This window comes from Anolis sagrei, chromosome 4 (genome assembly GCF_037176765.1).
Source record: "Anolis sagrei isolate rAnoSag1 chromosome 4, rAnoSag1.mat, whole genome shotgun sequence".
NCBI classification, from domain to species: domain Eukaryota; kingdom Metazoa; phylum Chordata; class Lepidosauria; order Squamata; family Dactyloidae; genus Anolis; species Anolis sagrei.
The window spans coordinates 190,699,905-190,714,561 of record NC_090024.1 but is presented as its reverse complement, the minus strand read 5'-3'; the positions used below and the strand labels follow the sequence as shown (position 1 = coordinate 190,714,561).

General features: G+C 40.2%; 1 protein-coding gene across 2 annotated transcripts in view; it reads left to right on the top strand.

The window, feature by feature from the left end:
- Positions 1 to 14,436, top strand: part of TFEB (transcription factor EB) — an 84,542-nt gene extending 70,106 nt beyond the window's left edge. For both annotated transcript variants that reach the window (XM_067468008.1, XM_067468009.1), the window contains exons 3-10: positions 292 to 538; positions 1,559 to 1,813; positions 2,455 to 2,535; positions 3,130 to 3,250; positions 3,404 to 3,460; positions 3,663 to 3,738; positions 5,040 to 5,187; positions 6,162 to 14,436. In XM_067468008.1, coding sequence (XP_067324109.1) covers positions 341 to 538; positions 1,559 to 1,813; positions 2,455 to 2,535; positions 3,130 to 3,250; positions 3,404 to 3,460; positions 3,663 to 3,738; positions 5,040 to 5,187; positions 6,162 to 6,650 — 1,425 coding nt within the window. In that variant the 5' untranslated portion in view covers positions 292 to 340 and the 3' untranslated portion in view covers positions 6,651 to 14,436. The remainder of the gene's footprint in view (positions 1 to 291; positions 539 to 1,558; positions 1,814 to 2,454; positions 2,536 to 3,129; positions 3,251 to 3,403; positions 3,461 to 3,662; positions 3,739 to 5,039; positions 5,188 to 6,161) is intronic.
- The last annotated feature ends 221 nt before the right edge of the window (positions 14,437 to 14,657 follow it).

Sequence of the window (14,657 nt, the reverse complement as noted above, 5' to 3'; positions counted from 1 at the left end):
TCCCCTCAGCCTCAAACAATGTGGCCAGGGATGATGGAAATACATCCCACAACATATGGGAGCTACAATTTCCATACAGCTAATCTCTTCTAGGTGTACTCTGTGTTGATATTATTGCATTGCTGAGTCAGTGTTGCTTTTGCACCACTTGCAATCATTCATGCAGTTATTCTTACTTTCTCTGAAGCACAGTGCACAATTTGTAGTGTGTGAGAATATTTATGCCATATAGGTAAGACCACAAGTACATCCTGAATTGTTATGTCTTAATCCATATAATTGATTTCTCAGGATTTTAGGTGTTTCTTAGGAAGACTTGACAGACATAAAAATACAAACCATGGCGTCACGCATTGGTCTACGGATGCAGCTTATGAGAGAACAGGTGCAACAAGAGGAGCAACGGGAGCGCATGCAACAACAGGCAATGATGCATTACATGCAGCAACAGCAGCAGATGCCAATGGCTCCAACTCCTGCCATCAACACACCAGTTCATTTCCAGTCACCACCCCCTGTTCCAGGAGAAGTCTTAAAGGTACAGTTGGCCCTGACTAATGGGAATGTCAAACAAGATTAACCATTGACATATGAAAAATTGCGAAAGTCAACATGCTTTGCTTACAAGTCAACCAATATCTTACAGACATTTCAAACAAACAAAGCTGAGAATTCCTTATTCCTTTAGAAAATACATACCTTACAGCTCATTATGAATTAATGTTGCCCTTTTCATTAAGGATAGTAATTATTTTTCAAAAAAATTACTGAGATTTACATCCAGACAAAGAAAGGATATTTTCTAAAACAAGTCAGTTGATGTGATGAAGATTTCTTAACATTTTAAAATTATCAGACTTGTCATAGTTTCCAATGACAGCTAGTTTGGTAACAGCAACTCAGCTAGATTCCTTGGTCAAAATAATTCTGGGAACAATGCTAAATCATGATGTACCACAGGTCTGCTGAGAACTAAACAACCATTATTTGAAGCAATAGTAAAACTTTGGGTGCTGCTGGAAAGAGAGAAATAGAACCTGTCAACCAGTTCTCATTTAAAAGTAAGGTTACTGTCACCCCAAAATTATATATAAAAATGAGCAGCCTAAATACTTCTGACTTTTGTGTGAGATTCTTTAAGCTTCAAAAGCTTTGGAGGACATAGTTTATTCACCTCAGTCTGAAGGTTATTATTGATTAGGGAACAAATTGATAACTTCTGTCTCTTAACCAGAGATTTGTGTTTGAGCTGTCATTGTGCATAGCACTTTACAGGGTTGCCAATAAGGTCTTTGTCTCCAAGGAGTTCACAATCTGAGATGAACAGCAAAGAAATCAAATATGACCAGGAAGAATGCCAGACCCATGCCATTTACATGGGTTTGAAATCTGGTTGCAGTTGATGAACCAGTCAGTCATAGGTCTGTAAGTCAGTATGCTATGGAGAAAAAAAGCAGCTGTTTTCCCCTGAAGACATATTCATTTGAAAATTATTGCCATTTTTCATAGAAATATCTCTCTGTTTCTTCTTTGCTGACTTTTTAATGGTTACTTTCAGGTTCAGTCTTTCCTGGAGAACCCTACCACGTACCACCTGCAACGGTCACGAGACAAGAAGGTCCAAGATTTCTTGTCTGAAACCTATGGGAACAAGTTTGCTCCGCTGCTCAGTGCCCCTTCTCCCAAGCCTCCCCCTTCTGCCTCACCTGGTGTGAGGCCAACGCCGAGCCATGTCTTGTCCTCTTCTGCAGGCAATAGCACCCCCAACAGTCCGATGGCAATGCTCAACATTGGCTCTAACCCAGAAAGGGAGGTGTGTATATGTTACAATCTTAGAAACAGGAGGACTTTTTTGGAGAGGGTAGTGGTAGATATTTTCAAAGCTCTTACTTGTGTACCTTACCTCTGATACCTCTGTTTGTGAGGGAGTCTGCATCTCTTTCAGGAGGCACAGCTCCTCTCAGACAGATGCTTACATGGGATTATTTCAGCCCATCAGAAAAGGATAGTACAGAAAGCTGGGCTTTCTATTCTGAGCAAGTTTATAGAAGTCTTCAGTGAGTTTCCAGCAGTGAAAATTCAAATATGCAGCCCTCCTCATGCAATGAGAAGTGGTAAAGTCCTCACAGAGCAGTGCCACATGATTCTTCTGGTTGCATAACTTAATGTTTGGGAGGTGGGGAAAGGAAATTTGATTTTCACTCCATAGTGTAGGAAATGATGTATAAATACTTGTGGTGGAGCTTTTGTCCCATTTCTTTTCTGGCAAGGGATGTTGTAGAGAAATGTAAAAAGAAGCTGTCTCCATTAGATTCTCAAATGTATCATTGTGTTACCCATATCTGTGCACAAGCATGCATTTGAAAAATGGGGAAAACTCTTCTGTACTACAAGATTTATGTTAATTTTGCGAAAACAGAATAACTAATTTACTTGTCTGGATACTTCTTTCAGATAGATGACGTTATTGAAGATATAATGCAGCTGACGACAACAGTGGGATGTATTAACCCAGAAATCCATATGCCTAATACTGTGAGTGTTTCTGGTTTTGCCTTTTGCTGTTTTGTCCCTCTCAGCAAAAGTTGTTTCTGAAGTTACCTGTTGCTGCTTATTTGGCTCTTGCTTCCTTTTTTTGCACCATGAAGGCCAATGGTCTTAAGCCAGATGAGCTGTAAGTTGCAATTTAGATATAGAGGATAGATTCACTCTTTGATTTCTTTCCCAGCAAGTGGTTTGGAGCCATCATTTGGCAGGAATTAAAGAGATCTTTGATCTCATTCTAGCATTTTGAAATCTTTCCTGAGGCAAAATCTTGCATTGCTGTGTGCGTGTGTATACAAGAGCTATATGGATAGTGGTTGTGCATCATAGGTACTTCCTGGCTTGGGAAAAGGGCAACAGTTAGCTATTAACAGTTTGCCTTCCTATTTTGTTCTGATACTCATACATTTTACTCTGGCGCAGAATCTCTCCACAAGGAAGCAGTATTTCTGCATCTGATAGCATATAAGTTGCCTGGACATCTGAAACAGATGGTTCATCTATCATATTTGAAACAGGCTGCAAGTTTCATTTTGCCTTTTCTGTGCTAAGATAAAATTTTGTTTCCACATCTTTGTTTTGTAGCTGCCTCTCTCCAGCAGCCATATGAATGTGTATAGCAGTGACCTTCCAATGACTCCCTCTGTGGTGGGCATGACCAGCAGCTCCTGTCCTGCTGATCTCACCCAGAAAAGAGACTACACAGGTAATTTATGATGGCCTTCTGAGTGAGTTGTTGGGAAAATACTCAGTTCCAGCTTTGCCTTAGAGTGCAAGTGAGGGGGTGTTTATGCATATGTATGGATAAGTGCTTCAGTCTTTTCTTGACTGGCTACTTTAATTTGATCTTTGTCTCTAGATGCTGAGAGCCGTGCTTTGGCTAAGGAACGGCAGAAGAAGGACAATCACAATCTAAGTAAGTTTTAGCTGGAACAAATTCCCAATTTCTCTTCAGAGCTTCCTATTCTATTCCTTCTTATCCTTTCTTGTTGGGATGTCAACAGTGTCTCCTATGCACCAGTATCAAAATGTAAAATTATACTTCCCTTTTTTCTTTTTTCAAGGCGAAATGTGTTAGGCAATTTTAAATTTCCCTTTCTTTGTCTTTCTCTTTATAGTTGAAAGAAGACGAAGGTTTAACATCAATGATCGCATTAAAGAACTAGGGATGCTCATCCCAAAAGCTGGAGATCTGTAAGTTCTGGTAAAAGCTCCATGTTTTCTTGGCACTAGAATCCATGCTGAGAAAGAAACAATGGAAAAGGGGTTATCTCATGTTATGTTTTGTATATAACTCAAATTAGCTGAGATCCTGCAGCAGACGTATTGCCACTATGTCATGGCTATGTTCTATCTCCCAATCTGATTGTCCAAATCCACCTTATAATTCAGCCAGCCACACTGATGGGTGGCAATCTCTGGTGCTGGTGAGCAGGGCACTGAAGGATGATATGTCCAGTCCTCCTTCCTTTCAGTGAGCCACACTTCACCACGGAGTTACAACAGGACCCCGTAGGGACGCCTGCTTGTGACTGTGGCACCACTGCTCACTAGTGAGAGGGAGCTGATGTGTCATCCTGCAGAATTCTCAGTGTGATTGGCTAATTTCTATTTAAAAATGTAAGAGTAGATCAAATCAATAAACAGTAGTACATAAAACTTTATCTTTAGGGCCAAACTCGGCATTGTGGTCCTGTATCAGTGGTTCTGAACCTGTGGATTCCCAGGTGTTTTGGCTGACAACTCCCAGAAATCCCAACCAGTTTACCAGCTGTTAGGATTTCTGGGAGTTGAATGCTAAAACATCTGGGGAGCCACAGGTTGAGAACCACTGCCCTATATTCATGTGTCAAGTTTCAGCTGCAGCTGAATCGCTACAAAGCTGAGCTGGGAAATAGTGTAGATCGTCAGTCTTGGAGTGGCTGGTTTCTTTTTATGCCTGTTACCCTTTTGCCAAACTGATATTTCAAACCCATTTTATTTCACTGGATCCTTGTGACAAGAAGCAACCTTTAATATTTAAAAAGCCAAAGAAGTCATTTTTGAAAAGAGAAATCGGATAGGAAACAAGAATAGAACACAGGATAGTTTCTCTGACTATCATGTCCTGTGGCAGCTAAATGGAATGGCAGCCTAAGAACATCAACACCTGGCACATCTGGAGAAGTAAACTACAGTCATAGCACTGGAAATCAAAATAACCAATGGTGCCTCAATTTGTGGCACATGACTAATCAATTATATCAACTCAATGCTGACATGTAGCCACTGACAGATTGCCCCTGAGGGAATGTGGACTTCAATAATTCTAAGGTTACACAACTCATTAAAAGGGATTTTTTCTTGGTTTTGAGACAAGTAAATGATTTGACATATTTGACATTTCAACTCCTCCATCCATTTGCTTGAAAACAGCCAGCTGTAAACCTGCTGTCAATCTGGAAGTAATTCTTTCAGTTGCTAATGTTCTACTTGTTCCCATGTCTCAACATCAGGGATGTGCGCTGGAACAAAGGGACAATCCTGAAAGCCTCTGTTGATTATATCAGGAGGATGCAGAAAGACCTGCAGAGGTCACGAGATCTTGAGAATCACTCTCGACGCCTGGAAATGGCAAACAAGCAGCTCTGGCTCCGCATACAAGTAGGTTCCCCCTTTTTTGCTCTCTGCTTACAATTCTCTAAGTCACCTTCACATGCTTGTTGAAACTGTATTTTTGTTATCCCATCATTAAAGATATACCAGCTTCCATCCATTGCTCACCTGTCTCATATCCTCTTGCCCCGAGAAAACATGAAAGAGTGCTTCACATCCCTGACTACAGAGCACATTCTTTCTCTGTCTTTTACTCATGTACTCCTTTTGTTGATCATACTGGTTGCTATATGCATTTGACAATGTTTTTCCAAAGATCATGTCATATGCTTATTTAGCTCACTAACCAGGTGCAGGGTGCTAAAGAAGCACAAATATCCCATAAAACTACATTATCTTAATAATTTATATTTAAAAAGTTTGTCAGTTTTTATTTCAAAGCTATGACATTCAGTATGAAGTCGGCTGCAATTTATTGATTTTTTTCCTTGTGTCGGGAGTGACTTGAGAAACTGCAAGTCACTTCTGGTGTGAGAGAATTGGCCATCTGCAAAGATGTTGCCCAGGGGATGTCTGGATGTTTGATGTTTTACCATACTTGTGAGAGGCTTCTCTCATGTCCCCGCATGGGGAGCTGGAGCAGACAGAGGGAGCTCAACCCACTCTCCCTGGATTTGAACTGCTGACCTGTCAGTCAGCAGTCTTACCAGCACAAGAGTTTAACTCATTGTGCCATCGGGGGCTCCAAATTTATTGATGACCAAAATATAAATTAAAAACAATAGCAGCAATAGAGTTGCTGCTAGAAAAAAAATACTGCATTATAAATAAGTTGGTCCTGTGAAAGCTCCTGCATGCTGTCTTCAAAAGCAATTATTTGTTGTGTGTGCTTAGGTTTGCCTGTATGCAGGTATTATACAGACTGGATTCCTGTTGTTTCTGCATTCTTGTCTTAGTGCAGCCCTGTCTGCATTGTGCTCACTCTTACTGTTTGTGTAAGAACTCTGTATGCCTTCTTAAAGGAGCTGGAGATGCAGGCTCGGGTCCATGGGCTGCCAACCACTTCTCCCTCTGGCATGAACATGGCTGAACTAGCTCAGCAGGTGGTCAAGCAAGAAACCTCTGGGGATGAGGGGACACCAGAGATCCAGCAGCAGAAGCAGCAGCAACAGCAGCCACTGCCCCCTCAGCCACCGCCACAACTCCATCCTGAGCTGGAAGCTCAACAACACCAGCCTCACTTTGCTCCTCCACAGTCTCCTTACGATCAGCTGGACTTTACCCATAGCCTGAGCTTTGATGACAACTCTAGAGGCTTCCATGACTCTCTGGATCCCAGCCAAAGTGTCTCCTTCCCCTCTTTGTCCAAGAAGGAGCTAGACTTGATGCTAATGGAGGATACCATGCTGCCTGTGGCTCCTGACCCCTTGTTTTCTGCCGTCTCCCCAGAAGCCTCAAAGGCCAGCAGTCGCCGAAGCAGTTTCAGCATGGAGGACACAGACATGCTGTGATTTGAAACCTCCAAGGCAGAACAGACTAAGAGTCAAATATTAGTTCTCTGAGATTTCTCCTTCTGCCTTATCCTTGCAGACTTATTTAGGGGCTTGTGAGACTAAACAGATATGCATCCTAAAATATGGACAGTTTGTGTGCAGGTGAGACGGATCCTCAGCACAAAGTTCACCCCTTCCCCCCAGTCCTGATTTGCCAAAAACTGAGAAATCCTGCTTCATTGGTCATGATCGGAGGATATTCAGGATTTGCAACTCCTTTCCAGACTGTCTGATTCCTGTGCCTTCATACTGCATGTCCTGCAAAGCCACTTTGCCTTTTTTGTTGCTTTGTTTTTCTTTGCTGCAATGTGATTTTGGTGCAGATGGCCAAGCAGTAGTTCATCCTGTCTAAAAAGCAGGTTTGAACAAGGTTTGGTGCTAATTTGTGCTCACAGACCATCATGGCCCATCTGTGTCCCTCACTGTTCCCTTCCCAATGCCTCTTGAGCTACAATCACAAGGTTACAGACCACTTCAGGGATGCTCCCATATTGGGGCTTCTTTCCTTATATGAGTCAGGGATGCCCAGTAGACTCTGCAAAAGGGAGAGTGTGGTGCTACTGCCAAAACATGTGTCCTGAGTAGGTGTATTTATCCTTTTGAGGGATAAAGAGATAGTGTAGAACACCTTTAAACCTAGAAGCCCAAATGCAGCACTGTAGCCTTAATGAAGTTACTGCAATTTTCCAAAGTAATATTCCATTAGGCTTTGAAGTAAATCTCTAATCCAGAGTTTTCCAAACATTTCATGTTGGTAACACACATTTTAGACTCACTTACTTACTTTTACTTAGACATGCATCATTTCACGATACAATAATTCAGTTTTACTAGCAAACTGGAGGTTAAACCAACCTCTTACAAGAGATACGGACACATACATAAATTGTAATGACAGAATGTATAGGGACACAACATTTCATGAAAAACTTTCATATTTTTGTAAAATATACATTTCCAGGATTTTTGTCATTTCTTGTTATGATGGTGTGACGCACGTATCCACTGTGGCCAATAAACTAATGTTTGGAAAACTCTGCTCTAATCTGACCCCCCACCCCAAAGATCAGGTCACTGCAGTTTATTTTTGGCTTTGACCCTTCCTCACTTTTTCTGAATTTCTTTTGGCTAGAACCCTGTGTAGCCTCATAGGTATATGTGGGGCAGGATGGCTTTGTGTGCACACCTGCAGTCATTTAGCAGCAGCCTTTTACCATGGAGCATTATCAGGTTGTTTCGCCATTTAAAATCATGCTTGGTTTCATTAAAAAAGCCTATTGCATGTCTGCTCCTTTTGTACCACTGCACACAGGATCTCACTCTTTATTCAGATGAGGTTTCTATATAATGTACTGAGGACCTAGCCGATCAGGTTAACTAGGAGCCATCTTTCTTTCAGCTGATTCTGTTGCTCTATAGGCTGTATGTTTTATCTGTAGCTTTGCTACAAAGAAAAACACATTTCTTTAGACCAGAGGTTTTCAACCTGTGGGTTCCCCGATGTTTTGGCCTACAACTCCCAGAAATCCCAGCCAGTTTACCAGCTGTTAGGATTTCTGGGAGTTGAAGGTCAAAACATCTGGTGACCCACAACTTACAAATGCTAGCCTTTCAGCAAAGCTTTCCTTGTTCTTCATTTGCATTAGTTGATCTAAAATACTGTATATTCAGCTAAGCTAATAGTGAAGTTTTGAGGGCAGTTGCATACATACACTTGTTTATGCTAACTGTCTGGATTTTGAGATCTGTGTGATGCTTTCATTATACATATACCCGAGGTCCTTATTTTCAATACCATTTACAAAGCAATACATCATTGAAATGCAGCTACTTTTCTGTGATGTGGTATATTTAACTAGTAAACATAAATTTGAAGTTTTGCACATCTGTCTGTGGAGGGAAACACCTAGCATACCTGCTCTTGGATATCCTATTCTGCGCTCTCTCATATGTAGCCTAAATGAAAGTGGAGACCATGCCCAACAGTGCTGGTGATATGTTACTGCTCTGAATTATTTCATACCGTCTTATGAATAATTTTGTATCCCTTGTCTCCTAGAACTGATAAAATCTGTACATGGTTCTTTTTGCAGTCAAAAATCCCTTCATCTCTACCATGTAACCTGGGAGTTTGAGAATGAATGGATTTCATTCCTGCCATCAGTTTCCCAGGGCATTTTAGATCAGGACTTAAGGATACCTCCACTTAGCAATTGGTGGTACTTTGCAATCCCAGCCTGGAAACTTTGGGTGAATTGTTTTCTCTGCAGTTCCTAATAATCCTTTTTGGTAGCTCAGGAAAATCAAAACGCTTGGACCTCTTTAGTTCCAGCCTTGGTTGTGTTTGCATCAGGTAGCTGTCAGAAGCTTGGCCTGAAGTTTTTGACAAGAACTTTGTTCAGTGCCTAAGAGTAACTAATCAAGGGATAGTTCTTATGGGAAATGTATATTTTTGATTGTTGAATGATCTCAGGGTAGACAGTGGCCCATCTTCAGTTTGAGCACTTTTGGTATCATCAAGCTTGTGAAATGTTAGGCAGACAAAGTCTCCTATTGAGGGGCTTGAGATGGTTGGTTTGCATTGGACCTGCTTGAATGTGAATTATCTGTTTCAAATACTAGAATATAGAATATTATTGCTTTTTAAAGGAATCAGTAAGATCCAGTCCAATGGGGACGGAGGGAATAGTGTTTGTGCATTTGGGTAAAGGCTAAATGTGATACTGTTTGGATTGTTATATTAAGCTTGTTAGTCTAGTCCTTTTGAACTTGGAGCAAGTATGCCTTAAGGTCTTACTAATGCTTATAGAATCTATGAATTTCAACCTGTGGAGAAGGGAGAATGTCTTCCTCCACCCATTTAACATCAGAATCCTGCTCAGCCTGATTATTGAAGGGGTTAAGAAGAGATGCTTCATCTCAGGGTTGGCATACATGGAAGCCTAGTGGGATTCATTAGCCTCCCAAGTAATCTTGGAAAATGCAACCCACAACATACTCCCCACAAGAAAAAATAAAAAACACTTCCCCCCCCTAAATGTCCACAAATTATTTCTAGGGGGCATGTGGGCATTTTTGCCATGCTTGTAGTTCCTCTGAGCCATTTTACAAGTTACTTCCTGTTTCAGAAAAGTGCTTCTCTTGCACACAGATGGGCCTAGGTTTGATCCCTGGCATCACCAGTTAAAGACCTATCAGGTAAAGGGAAAGACCTCTGCCTGAGAAACTAGGAAGCTGCTAATGGGTATGCTTGTGCCTTCAAGTCACCAGTCAACTTATGGAAATCTCATAGGGCTTTCTTAGGCAAGGTGATTTTGCCAGTTCCTTCCTCTGAAATATAGTCTACAGCACCAGGTGTTTCTTGACAGTATCCTAACCAAGTACTAATCTGTACTGACTCTACTTACCATCCAAGACCAGTTGAAATACTGGGATAGGTGGACTAATGCTCTATCCTGGCATAAGGCAGTTCCTTACATGGTCAGTCCTTTGTGTCCAGTGATTCAGCCATTCCTGGCTTGAAAATATGCCAAACCAAACTTGATTTATCATTTTATACATGGGATACCATTTTCTACACCATTGTATATAATGGGACAGGCACCCACAGAGTTTGAATCCTCGGAGGTCCTAGAACTAAACCCCAGCAGATACTAAAAAAGAGTGACTACTTTGTGAAACAAATCTTATTTATACAGTTTTGGATTCTGGAACTAGGAATCATTAGCTGTAGAATAATCAAAATACTTTTTTCAGGTAAAACAGTGACTTCAGTGATCCATCGTGGTTCTGGGAACTGTAGCTGTTTAAAATCTTTCTGTACAATTTACATGGTATTCTTGCAATTCCATTCTTCCCACAATTACAAGGAGGCAATGCTCTTTCAACATTGATTAGAAACAAGGCAGGAACATGCCTTACTAGAGGAGGAAAATGTATGCAGGGGAGAGAGAGATCTTAGGGACAAGTGGAAGACATGGTTTCCAAAGATTTTTTTTAAAGAGTCGGAGAAATAAAATATCTACCAAAGAGTAGAGTATGAGTTTTCTACTTGGATGTGAAGTCTCCAATGAATGCCAGGTTCTGTAGGCTATATTTCAGAGGAAGAATTTGGCAAAGCCAAATTTGACTATTCATTATCTAAGAAAACTGTGTACATGGTTACCTTAAGTAGTTGACAGGTGACTTGAAGGTGCGCACACACAGCTTTGTGGAATGTGCTAGAGAAATTCCCAACATAAAAAGACTAGGTGAGCATTCCTCTACTGAAATAGCAGAGTGCATAGGTTTGAAAAAATGGAAACAATGATCATGGCATATATGTTATAATGTTATAAAATATTATAAAGATGGAGAGGTAAAATTAATTCATTAGACAGTCATTAATCACAACAGAAACAAAATCCACCTGAAGCCTTTGTTAAGTTTGCAAGCAGCAGTCTCAAAAACAATGGATAAAAGCTGCTTCAGAGGAAGATGGCACTTCCTTCTTCTTCTAGCTAGTTTCTGAATTTCATTAACAATGGCATTCAGGTGGGAGCATGTGTTGCATCAAACATGAATGTTGCAAATTGCTGGTTTTGATAAAAACTGTGTCCTGTGCTTGGGTGAAATCTGCTCCAAGTTCATCCAAGGGAGTTTTTTTTTAATCTGATTTTATTTGTAGTGTTTTCACAACATAAAATGTTTTTTCTAAGATAATGGTATTCTGAAAATATTTTAATCTTTTTATGACAAAGCACCTCCTGTGAACTCATGCACCACAAATACCCATTTCAACTTTAAACTTGTTCCTATTTCCCAACTTAATTCTATTTCATTTTGAGTTGAAAAAAGACAATTTTAAAACTGTGAAACCAGTTATACTGTGTGATGCCGTATAATGCATTTGAACATTTAAGATGTTGAATAACTGAGAAAGCTGTGAATGAATTAGGTGCTGTTGAACTGCTCAGTATGATCAAGAGATCTTATAGAAGACACACTTTCCCTTTAGCCACAGCGATGACCACTGTTGCAGTCATTCACATTGCACAGATGTTGTATGCAGCATACATGCAATAATATCACGGGCACTTTCCTCTGGCATCATTACAGCCAGTGATACAAGTTTCTCCTCTTCTTCCCAAAGACATTTTTAGATATTTCATACAATGCCATTTTGTATTTCCTCCTTATGAGTTTTGTATGCCTTTAGGAGTGAGCAGCCATGGCCTTCCAGAGTGTTTTGGCCTACCATTCCAATTAGCCCCAGTGTATATACCCAGTGATGAGGGCTGATTAAATGTGAAGTCCAGAAACATTTGGAGGGCCACAGTTGCCCATTCCTGGTTTAGATGTTGTGCACAACCACGCTTGAACAGGGCAGCACACATCCACCCAGATATCTGTAAATATATATATTTGCACAGCAAGGCTACCTCTGCCTCTCTCCACTATGTGGGGATGGAGTATTGTAACAATGGTGCTGGATAGGAGCTTGCATTACTTCGGATGGGCGCATTATTTTGCCCATCTGGAAAGGCACATGTAGAGATGCAGGCATGTGAGGCATTCTAATTGATTCTTAATTTTGATTTTGCATTATAATGGCTGTTGCAAAATTGGAATGTTATTCTAAAGGTGGGTGGATGGAAGTATACATACATAAACAGACCGGAAGGCTATTGTTAGTCCTGACTAAAGAAGAGCCATTAAATCAGGTGATTCCTTCAGTTGGTCTATTCTAGTTGGGATTAAACTGACAGGATGCCAGCTACAGAGTTTTCACAGAGAAGGGATTTATTGGAAGTTTAGAAAGTATTGGTCTCATTCAGATTCATGGGAACTCTTAAGGTGAACCTAGCATGTGGTTTTTTTGGCAAAGATTTCTCCAGAGAGGATTTATGGTTGCCTTTATCTGCGGCTGAGAGGGTCTAACTTGACCAAGGTCTTCAAGGCCCATGGTTTCGTTGCCTGAGCAGGGATTTGAATCCTGGTCTTCAGAGTTGTCGTCCAGTGCTCAAACCCCATCATGCTGGCTCCTGCCTAGAATGTGTAGTTTAGATGAGCAGCATTGATCAACTTTCCTAAACATTTTGGTCTCCAGATTTGTTTGGTCATGCTCCACATGGCCCTTCTGGCTGGATTATGGGAGTTGTTGGCTTCTTAGCACAGCTGGAAAGTATCATGTTGAAAAAGGCTATCAACAGAGTTTCAGTTCCAGAAGCTCCAAGATCCATTGTTCTGCATTTGTAGATTTATGTGCCTGAAATTATGATCCAAAAAGTACAGCTGTAAATATATGTGAAGTATCTGTGGAAGAGTAGTGGGCATCCTTGAAAGCAAATGTGCGGACTCTGGGACATTGTGTTTATATATTCTTGAGCTAGAGAATATTGTGAAGTCTTGCCAAATGCCAGTAGGTGCACAGATTATATTCTCTGAATCATAATGTATAGCAGCTTGAATGCAGATGTCTACTCCTTGTTGGTGCCGTGTGTCCCGAGGTCTCACAATTTAGCTCTTGCAGATAAGCCCTAGCAGGCAAAAAGAAAGTATATTAAAGGTTTGGTGAAACAGAATGCAAGATGTGAATTGGCATTAAGAAAAGGTGTCTGTTGCTGCAACAAATATACTGGAAGATAGATCTGATGGCTTTTAGACCACAGAATCGCAAAGACTTTTTGATGGGAGGAATGAGGAGAACAACTTACTTGAAAGTGTTACGTATTGGAACCTTATAAAGTGTGTTTGCATGTAAAGTTATTACAAGTATTATGCAGTGTGCTTAACTGATTTACAAGATACAGCATAAGAATGAGGCATGAAAGCACTCTTTTGCCGAAGAAGCCAATTTTCCCTCTTTAGTGCCTTGTCTTCTCAGGATTTAATTGAAAGCTTTTATGATCAGGACACCTGTCTGTATTTCCTCCTTATGTAGTAATGTGATCTGCAAAATAAAAACAACTTATTTTTAATGTGCCAATAGATTTTATGGCAAAATCCTGGGCACATCTGCTTAATAGTAAGTCTACCCAAACATCGTTGCGTGTGTTTGTGTTGTGTATGTTAGTGTATGAATCTCACTTGCTCACTTCTAAGTAAGTGTGCATCTCTATTGTAGCCTTAATATTTGATGTGCTTGTAAACATTGATTCAGACCCAGAAGGCTTTTAAAAGCAGGTGAATTTGGAGAGATGCAGAACCAAAGTTTTTTCTTCAAAAATGTATTTAGTAAACTTTTGGGTACCTTATCGTCCAGTACATCAGTCTCAAGTAAATGAAAAAGGGTTAATTTGAGGGGGGGGGGGAACTCAAGCTTTTACTGATTTAATTTCTTGTGGTAGAGGAACTTGAAATCATTTTTGAAACTTTGGGTGCAAAGATGCTTATACCACATTTCCTCCCTTCTTCCCATCCTAGTATATGCCATAACACAGTATGTTCTATTGCTTAGCTTGTATACAGAAGGAATAAGTATAAATTGATAAGTTGTATATTTTATCTGACTCCAAACTGGAATAGCTGAAAGGTACACTTTACCAAAATCTCTTCCAGTGTTAGAATGGAGGGGCTGATACTTTTTTTTGGTGATAATTGGTCTCACATTTTTAAAGAATTTTTTTGTTATTTTTTAAAAAGGAAGAACTGCACCATGCTTTGATTATGAATTGTTACTACTGTTTTATAAATAAATGTAAAATATATATAATGGACTGGAACAGAGAGAAAAAATCATTAAAATTTATTTATTTATGATTGATTGATATATCTGCTTGTTTCTGGGATGGAGGGAGTGCAGAAATGTATTTCAATCACAATTTCATGCTATAGCACTTATATTATTTCCCCACAGTTTTAATGGTGAGAAGTCATCTACTCAATATAATTTAATTAAAGTGGTTCCTTTTGTCCATTCCTCAAATGATATCTACTTTCCAATTATTGCAAGAAGGATGTGGGGCAGAAAAGCGAGAATTACAA